Raw genomic sequence first — 19011 nt, forward strand, 5'->3', positions numbered from 1 at the left:
GTGAGGTGGTATCTCATTGTGGTTTTGATTTGTATTTCCCTGATGTATCAGCTCTTTTTTTTACAGGATGATCCACTTAAAGGTATAACTTTTGGGGTGCCTGGGTGGCTCAGTGGGTTAAAGCCTCTGCCTTCAGCTCAGGTCATGATCCCAGGGTCCTGGGATCGAGCCCCGTATCGGGCTCTCTGCTCAGCAGGGAGCCTGCTTTCTCCTCTCTCTCTGCCTGCTTGTGATCTCTGTCTGTCAAATAAATAAATAAAATCTTAAAAAAAAAAAAAGTATAACTTTTAGTGATAGCTCAAACACCCCTTGTTGACTGCCTGGAAACCACACAGGAAACTACTGACCAGTGTTCAGCGTCCAGCCTTCAGCCTTCCATGTAGAAATTTATTTTGTCAGTCCCTATGGTGATTGAATTCAAGGAGACCGATCCATACAAAAGTATTCTTAAAACAAATGATGTATACAATGAGACAACCGATTTATTTAATTTATAGTCATTGCCAAGTACTGCATCCATGAGGATCAGGTGTTTGGTTAGATAGTACATTCACAGTGAGTGGTGCTGAAGAAAGGATTCATTAAATAGCTGCATAATAACTTACTTTTGTTGTAACTTTGTCTCTTCCTAGTTTACATAGTATACACGTATTTTGGGGAATAAATTACACTTCACAATATGGTTGGGGATTTACACAATTCTATGTTTGTCCCTAGAGAATGCTGAGGATCCCCTTTAATTCAGATATGATGGCACCAAGCTGTTAGAGCCCAGTTTATCTAGCTGTGCAACAGGCATACTTGCCATGGGGTCTGGACGGGTCAAGTTTTGTGCCAAGGCATCCTTACCTATAGACAATTCTCAGATGGACACTGCCAGTTTCCTCAGTGATTTTTCTTCACCTACAGTCTTACTTATGAATAACCTACTTTTTTTTTTCTCTGTATACACTATTGCCTTAAGGCAGTTTACTGTTATACTTAATATTACACTATTAGGCTTGCTGTCCTTGGAGGTTTGTTTTGGGGGGGGTTGTTTGTTTTTTTAAGTAGTTAATCTGGGGTCATAGAGCCCCTTTCCTGAAGTGCACAAGTCAGTCTTTCTGGAGAGGGTCCATAGTTTTCATCATAAAGGATTCCATGGCCCAAAAAGTCATAAGGCCACGAATACTTTTGCTTTGCACTGTCATGCATATATGGTTTAAACCTCTTATAAACCATCTTAGCTTATTATCACCTGAGATATTAATGGTGTCATTGCTCATTTCTTTGTTTTTTTTTCTTATAATTGTAAATATTAAAATTTGGTAATTTTTTTCTTAGTATTCTTTGCCTTTTATTTATTACTTATTTACCTGTATTCTAACTATAAATTTTTTACTTTAACATGCATAAGTTTCTGTATTTGAAGACAAGCCAATGTATTGCTCTTTCCTTATGTTATTTATTTTCTCCCTTAAGTCCTAATCTGTTATCCACAATACAAAGATACTACACATTTTGGACATTTGTGAAGTATTTATTTTCTGCTGAGACCATTTTAAAATTGACTGTAGTGGGGGAGAGAGTTATATATGCATGGGTTCTCTAATTTGTACTAAACCCAAAACTTATTTCTCTATAATTTCTCTTTCTCTATAAATGTATAAGTTGTTTAGTACATTTAACATTTAGTAACATGTTCAAAGGGAAAAGGTGTTCCCCAAAACAATAATCGTAATGTTAAAAAAAAAAAGATTATCATTTAAAGATATGATTTTAAAAAATATTTTCTTCACTTCTGTTTCCTTTCATTTTTCTGTGGTCTGATACATACATCTTTGTGACTTTGATGCTGTGTAGATCTGGTTTGGTGTATTTAGTGCCATTTTTATATTTAGCTTGATCATTATGTTCTTGCACAAAATAAGGCCTTTAATGCCTTGCCAATGCAGAAGTAGGTAATTATTGCTGTTATGAATGGTCTTTTAAGAGTTGAGTTTGGGGGTGCCTGGGTGGCTCAATGGGTTGGTCCTCTGCCTTCGGCTCAGGTCCTGATCTTGGGGTCCTGGCATCAAGCCCCACGTCGGGCTCTCTGCTTGGCGGGGAGCCTGCTTCCCTCTCTCTCTCTGCCTGTCTCTCTGCCTATTTGTGATCTCTCTCTCTGTTAAATAAATACAATCTTTAAAAAAACAAAAGAGTTGAGTTTGTTGATAATCTGCCACAGGGAAATGTTCATTGAGCTGAGAGATACATGCCACCTTGCAGAGGAGTCTAGAACTAGAACCCCGTGGAGTTCCGGGTCTGTCCTCCGTGTTGGACGCATTAGTGCCATCTGCCGGTGGTGCCTGGCCTGGCTGTCATTTCATGACTCTCAGATTGCACCCCCATGTTGTTTGTAGGCTGTACATTTTCTGGGGGTTCTGAAATAGCTTGCATAGCAGATTCTTTACAATTCATTACTCAAACATGAAAAAAAAATTACTTCAGAAAGCATCATGAGTATTTTAAATTACTGCCTACAGTCTCTAAGTGCACTACAAACGTGCTGTAACTAATAAAGCTTTCCCATTGATTTAAGAGAGTCTCAGAGGAACTGTAGTAACTGGATGCAGAGCATCTTTGATAAAGAGAATTGGAACTGTCAAATACCTAGAAGTAAAGAATGTGGCTGGACTGGACTTACTGACTTTACATTTGTCAAAGGTGGAAATAGATACTAGTATTTTACCATCAACAGTTATTAGTATTAGTCAAGTAAGTAGATTTGATTTAAAAAAAAAAAAAAGATTCATTTACTTTAGAGGAAGAGAAAGCATGAACGGGGGTAGGGGCAGAGGGAAGGATCTTAAGCAGAGAGCAGACTCCCTGTTGAGCATGGAGCCCAACTTGGGGCTCCACCACATTAGGACCCTGAGATCATGACCTGAGCCGAAATCAAGAGTTGGATGCTTAACTGACTAAGCCACCCAGGCACCCCGAGATTTGATTTGAAAGCACTGTCAATTTGAAAAATAATATGCTATCATGTGGCATGTGATTCTTGAAAGTCTGCCCTGCTTCCTTTTTCTTTCTTTCTTTCTTCTTAGCCTCCTTCTACAGATTGTCTCTACTTGCTCCTTAAATGGTGGTATTTCCTAAGATTCTGTCCCAGAGTCTCTTTCCCATGCTACATATTCTAGATTATGTAGGCAGTTGCATTCATTTCCATGGTTTTCCCAGATGTCTTCTACTTGAATGTTTATTCTCAACTCTTGACCTATGTGCCCAATTATCTACATGACATCTCCTGGATATCCCAGGCAATCCAGCAGTGTGCTTAACATTAAGCTCATTTCCTTCTCTGCACATTCCCATCCAGCTCTCCCAATGGGAAGGAAAAAAAAAAAAGAAAACATATATGCATATACATATAGAACATATGCACTTCTCCTGTTTTGGAAAGCCCACAGCTAGTAAGTAGCAGGCCTGGAACTCTTATTCAAGTCTTATGAATGTGAATTTTCAGCTCCGAGTATATTTTCTATAATGTGGTGACCATATCTTCTGAACCAAAATATAAAATGCATGGTTTGACAGTATTTGAAGCCTATGCTTGTTACTCTAATTGTACCTCATTGCTTTTTCATGTCATTGTATTAAGTCATGCCTTATAGTAGACAGATACCAATAACACATACAATATTTAAAAATTGCTATTTTGAAACATGTGGTATGTGAGACATATGTATGCATTATGTGTATGATTGTACCTAGTTAGGGAGATTGGATCATTCTTCCCGTTTGAGCAATGATGACATTCCATGTGGAGGTTCATGAGTTCACCAGGCAGCGTTATGGTACAGGGAAAATAGTAGAGTGTTCAAAGCAGGTGAAACAGCTTACAGAAAGATCTAGTGGTAGGAGGGTGCATGGTATGTGTGGGCAGCTGTGTCTGTGCAAGGTAACTTGTAATCTTGTTACAAGTTTTTATCCCCTGATATCTCTCTTTCCCCTTGCTGGCTTCCTTATTCTAAAAAACATTCAAAGCTGAAGTTTATATTAAACAAAGAATAATAGTAATAGCCTCAACCGGTTAAGCATCTACCTTCGGCTCAGGTCATGATCCTGGGGTCCTGGGATTGAGCCCCATGTTGGGCTCTCTACTCCTCAGGAAGCCTGTTTCTCCCTCTCCCTCTGCCTGCCACTCTCCCTGCTTATAGGCTTGCTCTCTCGCACGCGCGCTCTCTCTCTCTCTCTCACAAATAAAATCTTAAAACAAACATAGCCCAAACTTAGAATGTAGTACACCACCAAAAAGAAAAAGGATTTGTATTGGTATAGTTTCTACTCTTAGTTACCTAAAATCACTCCAGCATTTATAGCCATTGCCCTGCTACCTTTTAATAAATGAGGAAATAATTAAATCCTAAGTATAAATTCCAAAATCTTTGCTTAAATTCCAAGTGACTTATTTTCTAAGTGTACTTCTTACTGTGAAGTTTAGTATCCATGCAATCTGTCTTTGTGTGTTTGAGAGTTAATTCAAGCTGTAAAATTCTATTCTATTAGAATGTAGTATGGGGAACCTTGGATGACTCAGTCGGTTAAGCGTCTGGCTTTGGCTCAGGTCATGATCCCAGGGTCCTGGGATGGAGCCCTGCATCAGGCTCTCTGTTCCTCAAAAAGCCTGCTTCTCCTTCTGCCTCTGCCTGTCACTCCCCCTGCTTCTGCATGTGCGCGCACTCTCTCTCAAATAAACAATAAAATATTTTTTTAAAATATCTTAAAAAAAAAAAAATGAGCTGTGACTTTTGAACTACACCGGTCTCCAGTCTGTGGTATTCTAAACTTGATGACTGTTTATTCTGTTTTTCTGTATATGCATGTGTATTATCCTTGAGAGAGTAATTCTGAATGTTTGGTCTTCAAAACATTTCTTCAGGTGCTCTTACTCATTTCTAAATTGGAGAATTATGTTTGAGGAATGGGAAATTATTTTCATTGTCTTTAAAAAGTGAGCTCACAACTGTTTTTCTTTGCAGAAAGGGCAATTGCAAGACATGAAGTTCGAGAAATTGAGCAGCGACATACGATGGATGGCCCTCGGCAAGAGGCCATGCTGGATGAGGAAGAGGACATGGTGATCATTTATAACAGAGTCCCCAAAACTGCAAGCACCTCCTTTACCAATATTGCCTATGATCTGTGTGCAAAGAATAAGTATCATGTTCTTCACATCAACACTACCAAAAATAATCCAGTGATGTCACTACAAGACCAGGTAAACAAGTAGGAGATAAGTAAATGTTTTCTGACACTTCCTCATTCATATTTTGTATCTCAAGAGGCAAAAACATTTTAAGGGATATGTGTACTGACCCCAATGAATTGTAAGTCTCTTGGGGAACAGGAACAAACAAACTTTTTTTTTTAAGATTTTATTTATTTGAGAGAGAGAGTGTGTGCATGAGTTAGGGTTGGGGGGCAGGCACAGAGGGAGAAGGAGAAGCAGGCCTTCCTGCTGAGCAGGGAGCCAGATGTGGAGCTCCATTCCAGGACTGTGGAATCACGACCTGAGTCTATGGCAGACGCTTAATTGACTGAGTCAGCCAGGTGGCCCTGCTAAACAAACTTCTCTATAATTTTACATTTTTCACAATATTTGGTATATTTCCTTGCATTTTATATGTATTTAAATATTTATAAAATTAATGAACTTATTATTAAAAGCTTGAATTTTTTAAAAGAAAATGATGTTCTTTATTATGGTATCCTTTTAAAAATAGGAAATATTTTCAGCAAGATACCTTGCAATAGAAATCATTCTGTTGTCTCATTTTATGATAGAGAAATCTTTATTTAATGGATACCTGTGTTCAGTTTTGTGACTAGCCTCCTAAGCTTCATCTCACCTTTACTAGTAATTTATGTAATATTAACTACAAACTCCTGGAGAACGGAAATTGTGGCTTATATTTTTAACATAACCTTGCCTTTTAAGTTGTCAAGAAACTTCGGATAAACAAATGGATAGATATGAAATAGTCTTAAGAAAAGTGGAGGAAATTATCTCATGAAATAAAATCACTTATCTCTTTAGCAATAGTAGCACACAGTTTCTCCACAACTGGAGTTCTGACTACAATTATAAATTAATAGAATTCTCAATAAATATTGAAGGGAATGGGAATTGGGCCCTATGAGGAGAAAAGATAATATTTGGAAATACTGTCTAGGATTAAATATGTTAAGGTAGCATTATTAGAAAGGTTTTATGATAGTCATACAGTTATGAATGTATCTGAAAACAGCTGAACTTATTTACTACAAAGCTGACTCTTATCCTACTCTGAAGCAAGAGAGTAACTCTGATACATAAGGTTAAGGTTTGATTTCTTTGAGAGCTGTTAGTAAAGTCTAATAGTATATGGCATACCATCTGCCCATATAATTCTTGGCTCTCTGCAGTATCCTCAATTACTGTTTTTCATAAAACCAAAAATCTACATCCATCAGCCAAACTAAATAACTCTTCTGTAAATGAGAAGAAACATGAGCTTATTTAGCTAAGTGGGTCATAGAAACTATTCATTATGTAATATTGAATACCAAGGGCAAGTATCCTAAATAATCCATTTTTATAGTGTGTGTGGTAGATGTTAAATTTCTTTGCTTGATTGCTTTTCAAAATACATCTTGGCTTAAAGGAACATCTCTTAATACTTCCATAGTAATTTTAGACTTATTCAGTAGTATTTTTTAGAAAAATAGTTACCTTGCTTATTTTGTGTCCAGCATTACAAAGTTGTATGACAGCTATAAGATGTCTGACAGTGATACTAACCATTTTTTTTCATGAAATAAGAATCTCTGGAAGCTGCCCACATATGACATTTACAGGCATCATGTAGTAATAGATTTTCCCAGTTGCATTTGGATGAGATAAAGCTGTTTTTCTTTCAATAGCTTGTTAGTTATATATAGGAAGAAAAATTAGAAGAGAAGCATAAACACTATCTTAAAAGCAGTGAGATTACATAATGAGCAGCATTTAAAATATGTTTATGTGGGGCAAAGTAGAGAAATACTCTTTAGCTCCAGCTCTTTCTTGGATGTATTTCATATATAGTGTACAAGGCACTGTGCTAAACTGTTCACATACTTAATTATTTCTCAAATTTTAGAGGCAAAGTCCAAATATGTTGAGTCAGGTATGAAACTGTTGAGCAGGTAGTAGCTCTCTCTGCATATTCTGCTGTCCTTAGGAACAGCTGTCCACTCTGCTCTCAGGGTTTCATTTATTTATTGAGTATGTAATAGATACAGGGATTGTGCTATATTCCTAAAGAAATAAAAAGCAGGGCCACATCTTTCAGAAGGCTTATTTGTAATTTACATAGAACGTAAAGCATAGATGTAGAAATGATGAAGATTATTTAAAGAAAACATCATTTTATGATATTTTCACCAAATTATTTATTTGTTTGTTTGTTTTATTTTTTAAAGATTTTATTTATTTATTTGACAGAGAGAGGAGACACAGCCAGAGGGAACATAAGCTGTGGGTGTGGGAGAGGTAGAAGTAGGCTCCCCATTGAGCAGGGAGCCCAATGTGGGACCCGGTCCCAGGACCCTGGGATCAGGACCAGAGCAGAAGGCAGATGCTTAACAACTAAGCCACCCCGGTGTCCCTTCCGCCAAATTATTTAACCCAAAATGTTTCTCACCAGAATGTTGAATCCAGACCTAATCTTGAACGAACAGGCAAATCCATCTTGTTAGAACATTCTCCAGAATAATTACCTGAACTTCTGTAAAGTATCAACATTGTGACAACCAAACAAGGTGTGTTTGGGGATGAGGCTGGGCAGTCCTCTCTAGAGGTGAGGAGACTAAGAGATCTGAAATCCTAATGTAATGTGTGATTTGTAACTGGATCCTTAATCAAAAATGTCTGCTGTTTGTTTTCAGATGGTTCAGAAAAAATTAAGCGTGTGTGTGCATATGGAGAAAACAGAGGCAAAAATGGGAAGTTAGTGAATCTTAGTGAATGAGTATAGAGATGTTGACTGGATTATTCTTTCAACTTTTCTGTAGTTCAGGGATCTTTCACAATTAAGAAATTGGAATAAATTAAGAGGGAAAGTTCGAACAAGCGAATGAAAAGATAAACATTTGAGAATATGAGGCATGGGAAGAGTAAGCCATGAGAGGGAGACAGACTCAGTCATGGGAATTCTATCTTTGAGGCATGCTTTACTCAGTGAATTGGTAGGGATTGGCAGGCGACCGGTGATTCATTAGCTCTTATAGTTAGAAAATGAAGTTTACTCTGCTATCATGAAAATATCTCTACTCTAGAGAACATCTTGTCTTTAAAATAACTGTCAGATAGGTATTAAGTGGCAATGTCTTTTAGGATCTTTCATAATTCTTTTCTACTCATCTGTTTAGGTTTGTGATCATATTTAACTCCTTTCTACACATCGGAAATACCTAGAATTTGCATTCTCTGTAGGACAACTTAGTAATTTTTTTTCTTTTAATTTGCTATTAGGGCACCTCCTGGTCTTTTGCATGATTTGATGTTTGTTGCAGATTCTGATTTTTCAGACCACACCTAAGATGAGTGCTTCTTCCTAACTTGTAATGTGTATATCAGTCACCAGTTAAAATACAGATTCCGATTCAAAAGGACTAAGATGGAACCTGAGGCCCAAACTGATTCTTATGGTCCTTGAACCAGAGTTTGAGTAGCAAACAGCTAGAACGTAGTTCTCAGTGGGTTATGTGAAAATGCGTATTATAGACTTCCCAGGATGGTGAAGTACTTTGTCTTTAAATTCATATTCTAACCTCCCCATCAAAATCCATATCCAAATTCCTTACCTTGGCCAACAGGCCCTTTTAAATCTAGCCCAGGTCCATTACTTCATCTTCTTGTTTACCAGCCACACTGACCTTTGGTTCATTGAATGTACCAAACCTTTCCCATTTCAAGGCCTCTGCACGTGGCAGTCTATCTTAGACTGGTCTCTCACCATTGACTTCATGTTATCCTTTTAACATCCTCTAGATGACACCCTCTCAGAAAAACCTCACTTGGCTATCCTATATATTAAATACTTCTTCCAAGTTATAGTACACCATCATCATTCTTTATGTATCTTTCCTATTACTTACTGATTTACTTGTTTTCTATTGGTCTTTTCCTCTGTAGAAGCTCCTAAAAGGCAGGAACCTTGTTCATCATATTATTCACCACTGTATTCTTGTGTTTAGAATGGTGTCTGAGACACAGTACATATGCTCCATAAATTTTTTGTTGAATGAATGAATGAAAGAGAGAACAAATGAATGGACTTAGGTTCTAAAAGTAGTTCTTAGTTGAGCACAATGTCAGTGATGATTACTGGCAGAACGAGCCCCTCTGATTGATGGTAATATGTTCTCCCCTTCGCTCAGGTGATTTGGGACACACCCACCCTTCTCCTGCAGAAAGGACTGAACAGAAATTTCTGGACTTTGGTGAAATATTATGTTATGTTGCTGCTGAACCTTTTTTATATTTTATCCAGTTGTTATTCACTTTTCCTTTTTGTGTAGAAAACTTCCTCTCTAGTTTAGTCTCATAAAACTACCCACAGCTGTACGATGGATGTTTATTTAAGTATAGGCATGAGTAGAAGTTCTGTATATAGTAATTACCCAAGTTAATAGTAGTATTCATTCACCAGGTAGTAATTACAAAGTTGGAATTTGGCCAAGATTGTCAGGATGACATTCCTACTCACAGATAGTGAAAACAAGTTCTTTCAGATAATTAATGTTGAGATGAATCTTATTAAGAATATAGGTCTAGGTACACTCTTAAGAGATGGTGCTTTCTTAGCTTTTTCTGCCACACTGGTTCAGGTCTGAGTCCACTAGCAGATAAATCACAGCACTACTCCCTACATTGCTTGTTTTCCCTAAAGGTCTTCTCTGATGACTTGCTAGCCTGACTGCTTGAGTTATAAAACCTGACAGAAATCACAGTTTCCGATCTGCTCCAGGCTAGCTATAAAAACATCTCTTTTCATGTAGTATATCTAACGACTACTTCTGAAACATCCTTCTTGATAGCCTGTTTCAATCAGAGTATGGAAATACTCTTTGAATAAATTCACTGTGGTGACTTTATCTCTTCTCCCCGAGCCACTGTGTTCAGTCTCTTCTGTCTCTTCCGTCTTCAGTCTTCTTAAGTCCATTTGCCACGATTATGCTTTGCTCCTTTCACCTACTCACCTTCCCTTTCACTAGTGCCAAGTGTAGTCGGTGAGAGTCCAGACAGTGAACGGCACGCCGGTTTGCTCACCTGATCTCCATTTCCACTCCTACCTATTCCAGAGCCTGATCTCGAGGTCTTGAGCAGGATGTCCCACTGCAGAGGAAAACCAGAAGAAAAACTGAAAGATTAGGCGAGTGGTGCAGGAGAGGTGAGAGGGCAGAAAATGGTGGAGGGGAACTGCAGTGAGGCTGACAGATGAAAGGGTGAGAGTGGGGATGGAAGGAGGAAGAGAGACAGAGAAAAGTCTGCAGGGGGTACTTTGGGGAGAACCAGCTAACTTGGTAAAAGGAGAAGTGGCTAACTTCAGACTTTGAAAAGGAAACTGTTTTTTGTTTTTTTTTTTTTTTTTGAGATTTACTTATTTTAATGGAGTGTGCCAGAGGGACAGGGAGAGGACACAGACTGCCTGCTGAGCATAGAGCCAGACCCAGAGATCATGAGCCTGAGATTGTGACCTGAGCTGCCTAACCAATGGAACAACCCAGGTGTCCTGAAAAGGAAACTTTTTAAAAAGGTTGCTCGTCAAAGGATGGTTGTAGAATTTCAGCAGTATGTAAATGACTCTTCTAAATGCTCTGCCTATTCTCCAGATGAGTCTGAACCACCACTTGAACCTTATTGACATCATTTGTTTGCTTGGCACTTTTTTCTTTTTTGTAAAGGGAAGGTCAGTCTCAGCTCAGCATCTTCTGATTTATTGCAAATTGTAAATCAGCCACAGCTTTATTAATGAGACTTTAACACATTACTTTAAGTGTTGATGAGATGAAAGAAAAAAACATATGCACATATATATTAAATATGGAACCTTCAGTATTCTCATAGTTGGGAGATTAGAGAAAGATTCTGTATGTTTTGACAGACTTTAACATAATAGTATAGAGAATTTAAAAGCAATAATAACCCATGTGAATTTACCTCAGAATGAATTTAGAAAACAAAATGCAAGTTCTTATATAAACATTTAAACCAGGTCTCTTACTTTTAACTAGCAGTGTTCAGCAATCCCTGTGGTTACCCAGGATAATAAAAGGCAAGAATAAGTCAGTGGTCATAATTGCAAAAATGGTTGTCCAGTACGAGAATAGTGGACAGGTGGATTGGACATGGAGGTTATAATGAATGTGATGAAGAAGATGAACAATTTTGAGAGCCGTATCAACAGAGCTTTGAAAGCTTGTGGGATGAAGAGTTTTGAATGACTGGACCTGAGGGGTTTTCTTAGCAGTGGATAAGACTTGAAATTCTCAGTGCCCAAGTTTGTTGATCAAAATAATGATACAAATGCTACTTTCCCTTCTTTTCACATCCTTCTGGGTTTTTTCCTCTTTGCTTAAATTGAACAATAAGAAATTAAGAAAATTAGCTTGTGTTATAGAAGGATGATTGGGCCAAAATCTAAGGTATGTGGGTTTTGAGCTTCAGTGTTCTAATGTATAAAATAAAAAGGACAGGATATCCTAAGTCCCTTCAACCTCTAAAATGCTGATTCTGTAAACAAGAGACTGAGTTGATGACAACAGTGGAAGATTCATGCCTTGTTCTATTCTCCACCATCACTCAACTCTTCCCTCAGTCCCAACTGGAAACACAACCCTTTTTTCCAATTCATTCATTTTTAGACTGTGTTTCTTGGAATGCTTTGGTTTCAGAATGCTTCAGGCATCACTGTTTGCGGGTAGAAGGAGACGAAGCAGGCAGGGTTCATTCTGCTCCTGTCCTTACTTCTGTTCTATGTATTGCAGTGGCTTACAAGGTAATCTTTAAAAATCTGTTCTATTTCAGTACATTTTTTTCCTTATCATAAAAGCAGTGAATAGGAGAGTGTATCTTTGCCAAAGAGCTTTGACAGACATCAGGGCCCCTTGGCCAAGCAGTACAAAAACAAGCTTCGTGTAAATAAAGCCAAGCGGTAACTCCCGGGCCCACCTTTGCTCAAGCCTTGCTCCTCCGTGTGAGCCACTGACCTGCCATCCTGTGGAGACTTGTTAGAAGTGCAGAGTCTTGGGCCCCACTCCAGACTTACAGAATCAAAATCTGCATTTTGACCAGAATCCCAGATGATTCATTTGCACCTTGAGTTTGAGAAGCCCTGCAGCAGTCCAGGCATTATCTAGCTTCCTGAGCTCTACACTGGACGGTGAAGGACACATAGAACAAGGAAGTGTGTCCTTAGGATGGTTCAGTTTAACCCTGACTGTCCTTAAGAAAGGGGGAAGAAAGAAGGATCCTTGAAGTTTATATTTACAGCTAACTCTTATTTCCACCTGAGTCTTTTACTATAGTGCACTTTTAAGTTGGTACTGTTGATCCTCTAAAACATGTGGCTTCTAGAACACCATTTTCCCAGATTTCAACCTGCCACCTCCTTTCGTTTCTCTCCCACACCATCACATCCACATTAAATCCGGGCTTCTGGAAAATAGAGCTGAATCGCTAAATATGCCTTAAGTATCCTTAAACCACCACCTCCCATTCCTATTCTCTTTTCCTTCTACTTCCCTCTCATTTTTGGCTGAAATAATGGAACTGATTTTCACAGAACCAAAGGCTTTTTATGAAATAATTTACCAGTAAGTGGCAGTTTATAAGGACTTTTTATATTCAACGTGTGAATTTTTTTTAAGGATTCAGTTTTTAGGTTATCTAATTTTAATTTTCTGTTTCTTTTCATTTGCCATTTGATATTTTCATTCTCTTTGGAACCTTAACAGATAGGAAAGAACATGAAAACCTCAAATCACACATTTTTTTGGCTTTTTTTTTTTTCGGTGGGGAAAAATCATAAATATCTGCTGAAATATAATTGTGTGTTTCCTAATGCAGCATAATTTTATCTGCATTCAATTTTCAGATTTAAGGGTATGTGTGTGTACATATAAGATAATAAGATAAGGTTCCTATAACTTCCCTTCTAAGAACTCCATTATTTCCTTTAATATGAGGGGGTTTTTTTTCCCCCTAAGATTGATTTATTTATTTGTCAGAGATGAAGAGTGCACAAGCAGGGGGAGCGGCAGGCAGAGAGAAAAGCAGGCTCCCACCAGGACCCTGGGACTGTGACTTGAGCTGAAGGCAGCAGCCCAAGCGACTGAGCCACCCAGGCACCCCAGTATATGAGTTATTAATGCTTCCCCTAAGAAATAAATTTCCCCAGAACCTTCTGTTTTTCCCTAGCTCACTTCTGACATGTGGCTGCTTTTGCACTGTTTTGTGCTCTGCACTACCAATAGGCCTTTTCTGGGAGGCGCCCATCATCATTCATTGCCATTAATTTATCGACTAATCTGGTAGAAGTGGTCCAGTATATCTCCATGTGACTAACTCTCTTCTAAAATGTAAATGCAAGATTGATAAGCTGTCAGAAATGTGCAGTTCACAGGCCTGTGCTCCAGGCTGAGGTCACAGCTTGCAGAAGCTTTCAGTGCAGTTTAGGGTGGTGGGCTCCCGACCCTTCCACCTTCACCACCACACTGTACCTAGTCCCCAGAAGACATTGTCAGCTATTTGCTGCTTATCATGCAGAAATTTGCTTATCAAAAATACATGCCATTTTTCTTTGAGAAATAGTGTATCACTGCTTTGTAGCTGGTGGTACTTAGGCTTATCAAGCTCCATATTAATCAGCTCTTAAAATTTTTTTCAGCAGGGGCGCCTGGGTGGCTCAGTGGGTTAATAAGCCTTTGCCTTCAGCTCAGGTCATGATCTCAGGGTCTTGGGATCGAGCTCTGCATCAGGCTGTCTGCTCAGCAGGGATCCTACTTCCCCAGCCCCCCCGCCTTCTGCCTGCCTCTGCCTGCTTGTGATCTGTCAAATAAATAAAATCTTTTAGAAAATTTTTTTTCAGCATATTTACACTTTTTTATCAACAAGCTAATGATATCTCCTCTTTATTCTTTAAATATTCTTTATTCTGACAATCATCATCTTTTCTTTAATCATTTTGGTTTGAGGATTACTTTTTGTTTTTATTTGTTGAGCCATTAATAAGTATGAGTTTTTATGAATAACAAGTCTCTGGGAGTAAAAAACAGACTTGGGCGTGTGTTGGTACCCACCCTCCCCTCACCCATGTCAGTTACTCACTGTGCAGCATTGTAATGATTGCGCTGTGTGGGTTTTTCTTTCAGGATTCTTTCTCACTCCTCTGAGTGTGGTGATAATAGCTCCCTCTGTGATGAATTGGTAATTACAGATCACACTGTGCTCTCCTTAGTTGAAACCTGTGTTTCAAGCTCCGTAATTGTCAAACTGGTGTGATTTGTTTTAAATGTCTAAATGGAAAGTATTTTGCTATCATCAGATTTCATTTTCCTTTATATTGAACTTCAGTAATGAGTGTGTTCTCCTGTTTTAGGTACGCTTTGTAAAGAATATAACTTCCTGGAAAGAGATGAAACCAGGGTTTTATCATGGACATGTTTCTTATTTGGATTTTGCAAAGTAAGTTGTACCAAAATGACATGCTAAAGAATGCTTTATACTTTAGCAACCTAAAAAGAAACATATTTATTAAATCGTTATGATTCTGATTTAAAAATAAATGTACTGGCTTGCCTTTGCCACATTTAGAGATGTAATTTAAATATACCTTCTGGTGTTTTACTGCCCTCTAGTGTTCATAAGTTGATTATTGTCACAGTAATTTTAGAATTCGAAGTAGACTAAATATAGGTGATACTCTAAAGTTATTTATCATTATTCTGTTTATGTGTCTTGTATAAGCAAGTGACTTATTTTAGGAGAGCAAGAGGAATATTCTAAACATGGGTTATTTTGTGAATCCATTTGAATGTTTTTTTGTAGCGTTATGGTAAAACTTCAGATCTTTTCCCCAACAGCCTTACTAACTTAAAAGACATATTTAAAAAGTATTTTTAAAATGATTTAAGCTCAGACATTTTCCCTCGGTCATTTCATTAGTAGTCATAACTTCACAGTAATATACTCTCATGTATTTGTCAACTCTAGAGTATTCTATGTCAAATTTGAAAATTACGTTGATATCCCAGTTATTTTGAATTACTAAATTTGAAAAGAAAAAGAGTTGAATGAATTATTACTGATTTAGGTACTAACCCATAACTTTTTGAAGAGCATGTAATTAAAAGGGAATCTCCCAGATATTACATACATGAAACAGTGTATTTTTATTTCTAGTTCCACAGTACTCAAGATATTTCAGTAAAATGGTAGCTTTAAAATTAGATGTATAGTTTTTCTGTAAATAATTCATACTGCAATATTGAAAACATTTTATAGGTAGCTTTAAAATAAATTAATTATTTTTTCTTTGCAGAGGCACTGAACCAATTTCATAAACTCCATTCATATGCATATTTTCCCTCAGGGCTGCATTATCCTTCAATTGAATGTTTGTTACCCTTCCACCTAAATGATTTATTTTTTCCACACACAGCCTGGTTTCTAATACTTGAGATTTACATTATTAAAATAATATATTGAGTGCTTTTGCTTTTGGCAAGAGTCTTGTACTTGAAACTCTGGTGTATGCTGGGGTTCTTGCAGTTGCAAAGTATAAAGTTTCTTGAAAAGATTAATCTCATTTATTAAATACTAACATGAATGTTTAAGGTTTTGAATATTTTCATAATCAGTCTCATGTTTTTGGAAGTGAAAAGTATTGTGAAAAATTTCAATAGACTTTTACAAGATTTTAAACAAACACCTGAAAGAAATCACCTAGCGAGAATGTATTTTGATGTATATAGTCAAGAACTATTGTAGATGTAACTAGTATCTTTTAAAATAAATTTTAGTTTGACAGACCTAATGACTGTGAAGAGTAAGGAGAGGAAAGAAACATCACCTTACCAATATTTGGAATACTTTTATTCTTCAAAACGTATTCTTGACTGCCATAGTACTTTGTGGAATCCATTAAAATACTTGCCTTCAGGAGAGATCAGTCAAATTTGGTGAAAGAAATATTTAATCACTTAGCTTTTCAGTTGCCTTAAAAGAGTCCCTTAAAGCATATAAACTCAGTATATCCCAAGAAACCCAGGAAGCAGGTAAAGATAATAAAAAATGAAAAGTGATTTCTGGTTTAGTGATCACTAAGAAGTACACATTTTATCTGTAAGTCTATATGTGTTCAAGCCATGTTTTGGCTATAGTTTTCTGGTTTTATTCAGAACTGTAGCATAATAACAGAAACCTCTCCTTGTTCCAAGTTTGTATTCCTGTTCTGTCATGCTTTTTGTACTTAGTCTTATTACTGATTTTCTTTTTTAAACACATTTCCTGGTTCCTTTTTCCATTTTTCTCTTTAGTGTTCAATTACCTTTGTTTTCATTTCAGTTGGTGGACAGCACAGTTTTTAAAATGATACAGATATCATTAATGTCATAAATTTAGAAATTTTTTACTAAAAAATTTGTATAGATTGGACATTTTCAAAATGTCATAGAGTACAGGTAATATAAAGTTGAATAAATAAGTTGTAGTTCTTATCCTTAGTTCATTGAAACCCCATTTTTTTCTGTAGTTATCAGTTCATTATATTTCATTATAAACAGTGAAAATATTACAGATCATCCTCCCTTTTTACATTCATACTCCTTCTTACCAGCAGCGTCTATTACCTCAACTTTGATTTTACAAAATAAAAACATTAGCACACCTCTTTCATTTATTTCAGTCATATTTTCCTTTATAGTGAGTAGTATTCAGCTGAAAGAAAACTTTGTGAATGCTGGTTTCCATCAGTCTGCTGAGATTTTCTATGATCTAGCTACCTATGGGTGACATGTCAGCATCTGTCTTAGATATTTGAAAATTTAAAAAAAAAATTTTTTTATAAACATATAACGTATTTTTAGCCCCAGGGGTACAGGTCTGTGAATCGCCAGGTTTACACACTTCACAGCACTCACCATAGCACATACCCTCCCCAAAGTCCATAACCCCACCACCCTCTCCTGGCTCCCCTCCCCCCAGTGAAAATTATTTTTGATACAACAGTCTTATTCAGGTGCATGTCAGGTGTGTACCTTTGTGGTTATCCCAGAAATGAGTATGGGTGTTTACCACTGTCATTCTGTTTTCTCCATACCACCCCTGTTGTCTTTCTCAAAACAACTGAGGTGAGTCAGTAAAGAGCAGACATGTCAGGGCAAGAAACACATAACTGAATGCTTCACTAGGTCTGAAATACCATAGAGAGTATTAAAGTGACAATATTTTAGGCCTAATAAAGTTTGTGTTTGCACCATTTTTTCTCACTTTCAGCAAATATGTCACAACATTACAGGAACATTTCTTAAGTTATTGTAATCATTATAGGCAATATGCAAGAGTTGCCTTTTTATTGACCTTGGACCAGCTCTTTCTACAGCACTTTCTACAGCACTGATGCTGTAGATGGCTTAGGGGCAGTCTCCCAAGCCAGGGAGATCTGCCATTAAATCCTCCCTTTTCTTACTGGCTCTGCAGTTTCAGGCGCATCACTGCAGATCTGCCTTTTCCCCATTTGTGAAGTGAAGATAATAAAAGTAACTACTTCCTGGTGGTTGTGAGGATTAAATATGATAATGTATGTGAAGCAGTAGGTTTCGTGTCTCACACAAAGCAGTGTTATGTTCTTTTATAATTCTGTCTTCTCTCAGTTACCACGTTGTCTTACTGGTGTTTTCTTCTCCCTGTCTGAATCCATGCTGGCCCTTCTTATTCTCAACTCTTAATAAGGCATTGCTCAGGACTCTGTCTTTGCCCCCATTATTCCCTTTGGGGAAGTTTGCCCATTTTTCTTTACCAAGACATCAAAGTCACAAGGCACCTAGGTGGCTCAGTCGGTTAGGCATCTGCCTTCGGCTCAGGTCATGATCCCAGGGTTCTTGGGATGGAGCCGGGCATTAGGGAGCCTGCTTCTTCCTCTCCCTCTGCCGCTCCCCCTGCTGGTGCGCTCGCTCTCTCTCTCTCTCTCTCTCTCTCTCTCTCTCCCCGTCAAATAAATAAATAAAATCTTAAGAAAAAAAAAAGATATCAAAGCCAGAAACTAGAGTCATCTTGGACAACCCCTTTTTTCACCACATACATTGATCAGTCACCAGGTCTTTTGAGTTTGGCTTTCACTTAGCATAAGGCTTTTGACATTTGTCCAGTGTATGCATCTATCAGTGGTTTGTTCTTGGAGGAACAGTATTCCATTGTGTGGATACACCACAGTCTTCATCCATCCACCAATTTCTGGGTACTCAGATTGTTTCCAGCTTTTGGTACTAATGAGTACAGCTGCTAGAACATTTGCACATAGATTTTTTTGTGGACCTATGTCTTCATTTCTCTTTGGTGTGTAGAATGTGGGATTGCTGGGTTGTAGAGTAACTCTATAAGATACTGCAAAGCTGTTTTTTTGTGTGGCTGTGCTATTTGCAATCTCACCAGCAGTGTATGAGAGTTCCAGGTGCCATGCATTTGTGCCAGAATTTGGTATTGTTAGGCCTTTTTTTTTTTTTTTTCTTTTTTTAAAGTTTGGGCCATTCTCACAGATGCATAATAGATGAATGCCCTTTTTAAGAGGTAAATAACTACTACAAAAATCACAACATCACCAGTGGGACCAACAAATACCAACAGGTCATTCTCTGTTTTTGAAACAAGATCATGGGAACCTGCCACATGGGGAAGGATTTGACAGTTTCTCTGAACCCTTTAGGGCTAAGAGAGTCCAGAATAAATATATATATATATCAGTG

The 19011-nt window shown here is 37.6% G+C and overlaps 1 protein-coding gene across 2 annotated transcripts in view; it reads left to right on the plus strand.

The window, feature by feature from the left end:
- HS2ST1 (heparan sulfate 2-O-sulfotransferase 1) overlaps positions 1–19011 on the plus strand; it is a 168939-nt gene that overhangs the window by 128551 nt on the left and 21377 nt on the right. For both annotated transcript variants that reach the window (XM_032867050.1, XM_032867051.1), the window contains exons 2-3: positions 5004–5242; positions 14649–14734. In XM_032867050.1, coding sequence (XP_032722941.1) covers positions 5004–5242; positions 14649–14734 — 325 coding nt within the window. The remainder of the gene's footprint in view (positions 1–5003; positions 5243–14648; positions 14735–19011) is intronic.

Source organism: Lontra canadensis, unplaced genomic scaffold (genome assembly GCF_010015895.1).
Source record: "Lontra canadensis isolate GAN:19392208 unplaced genomic scaffold, GSC_riverotter_1.0 scaffold33, whole genome shotgun sequence".
In the NCBI taxonomy this organism is placed as follows: domain Eukaryota; kingdom Metazoa; phylum Chordata; class Mammalia; order Carnivora; family Mustelidae; genus Lontra; species Lontra canadensis.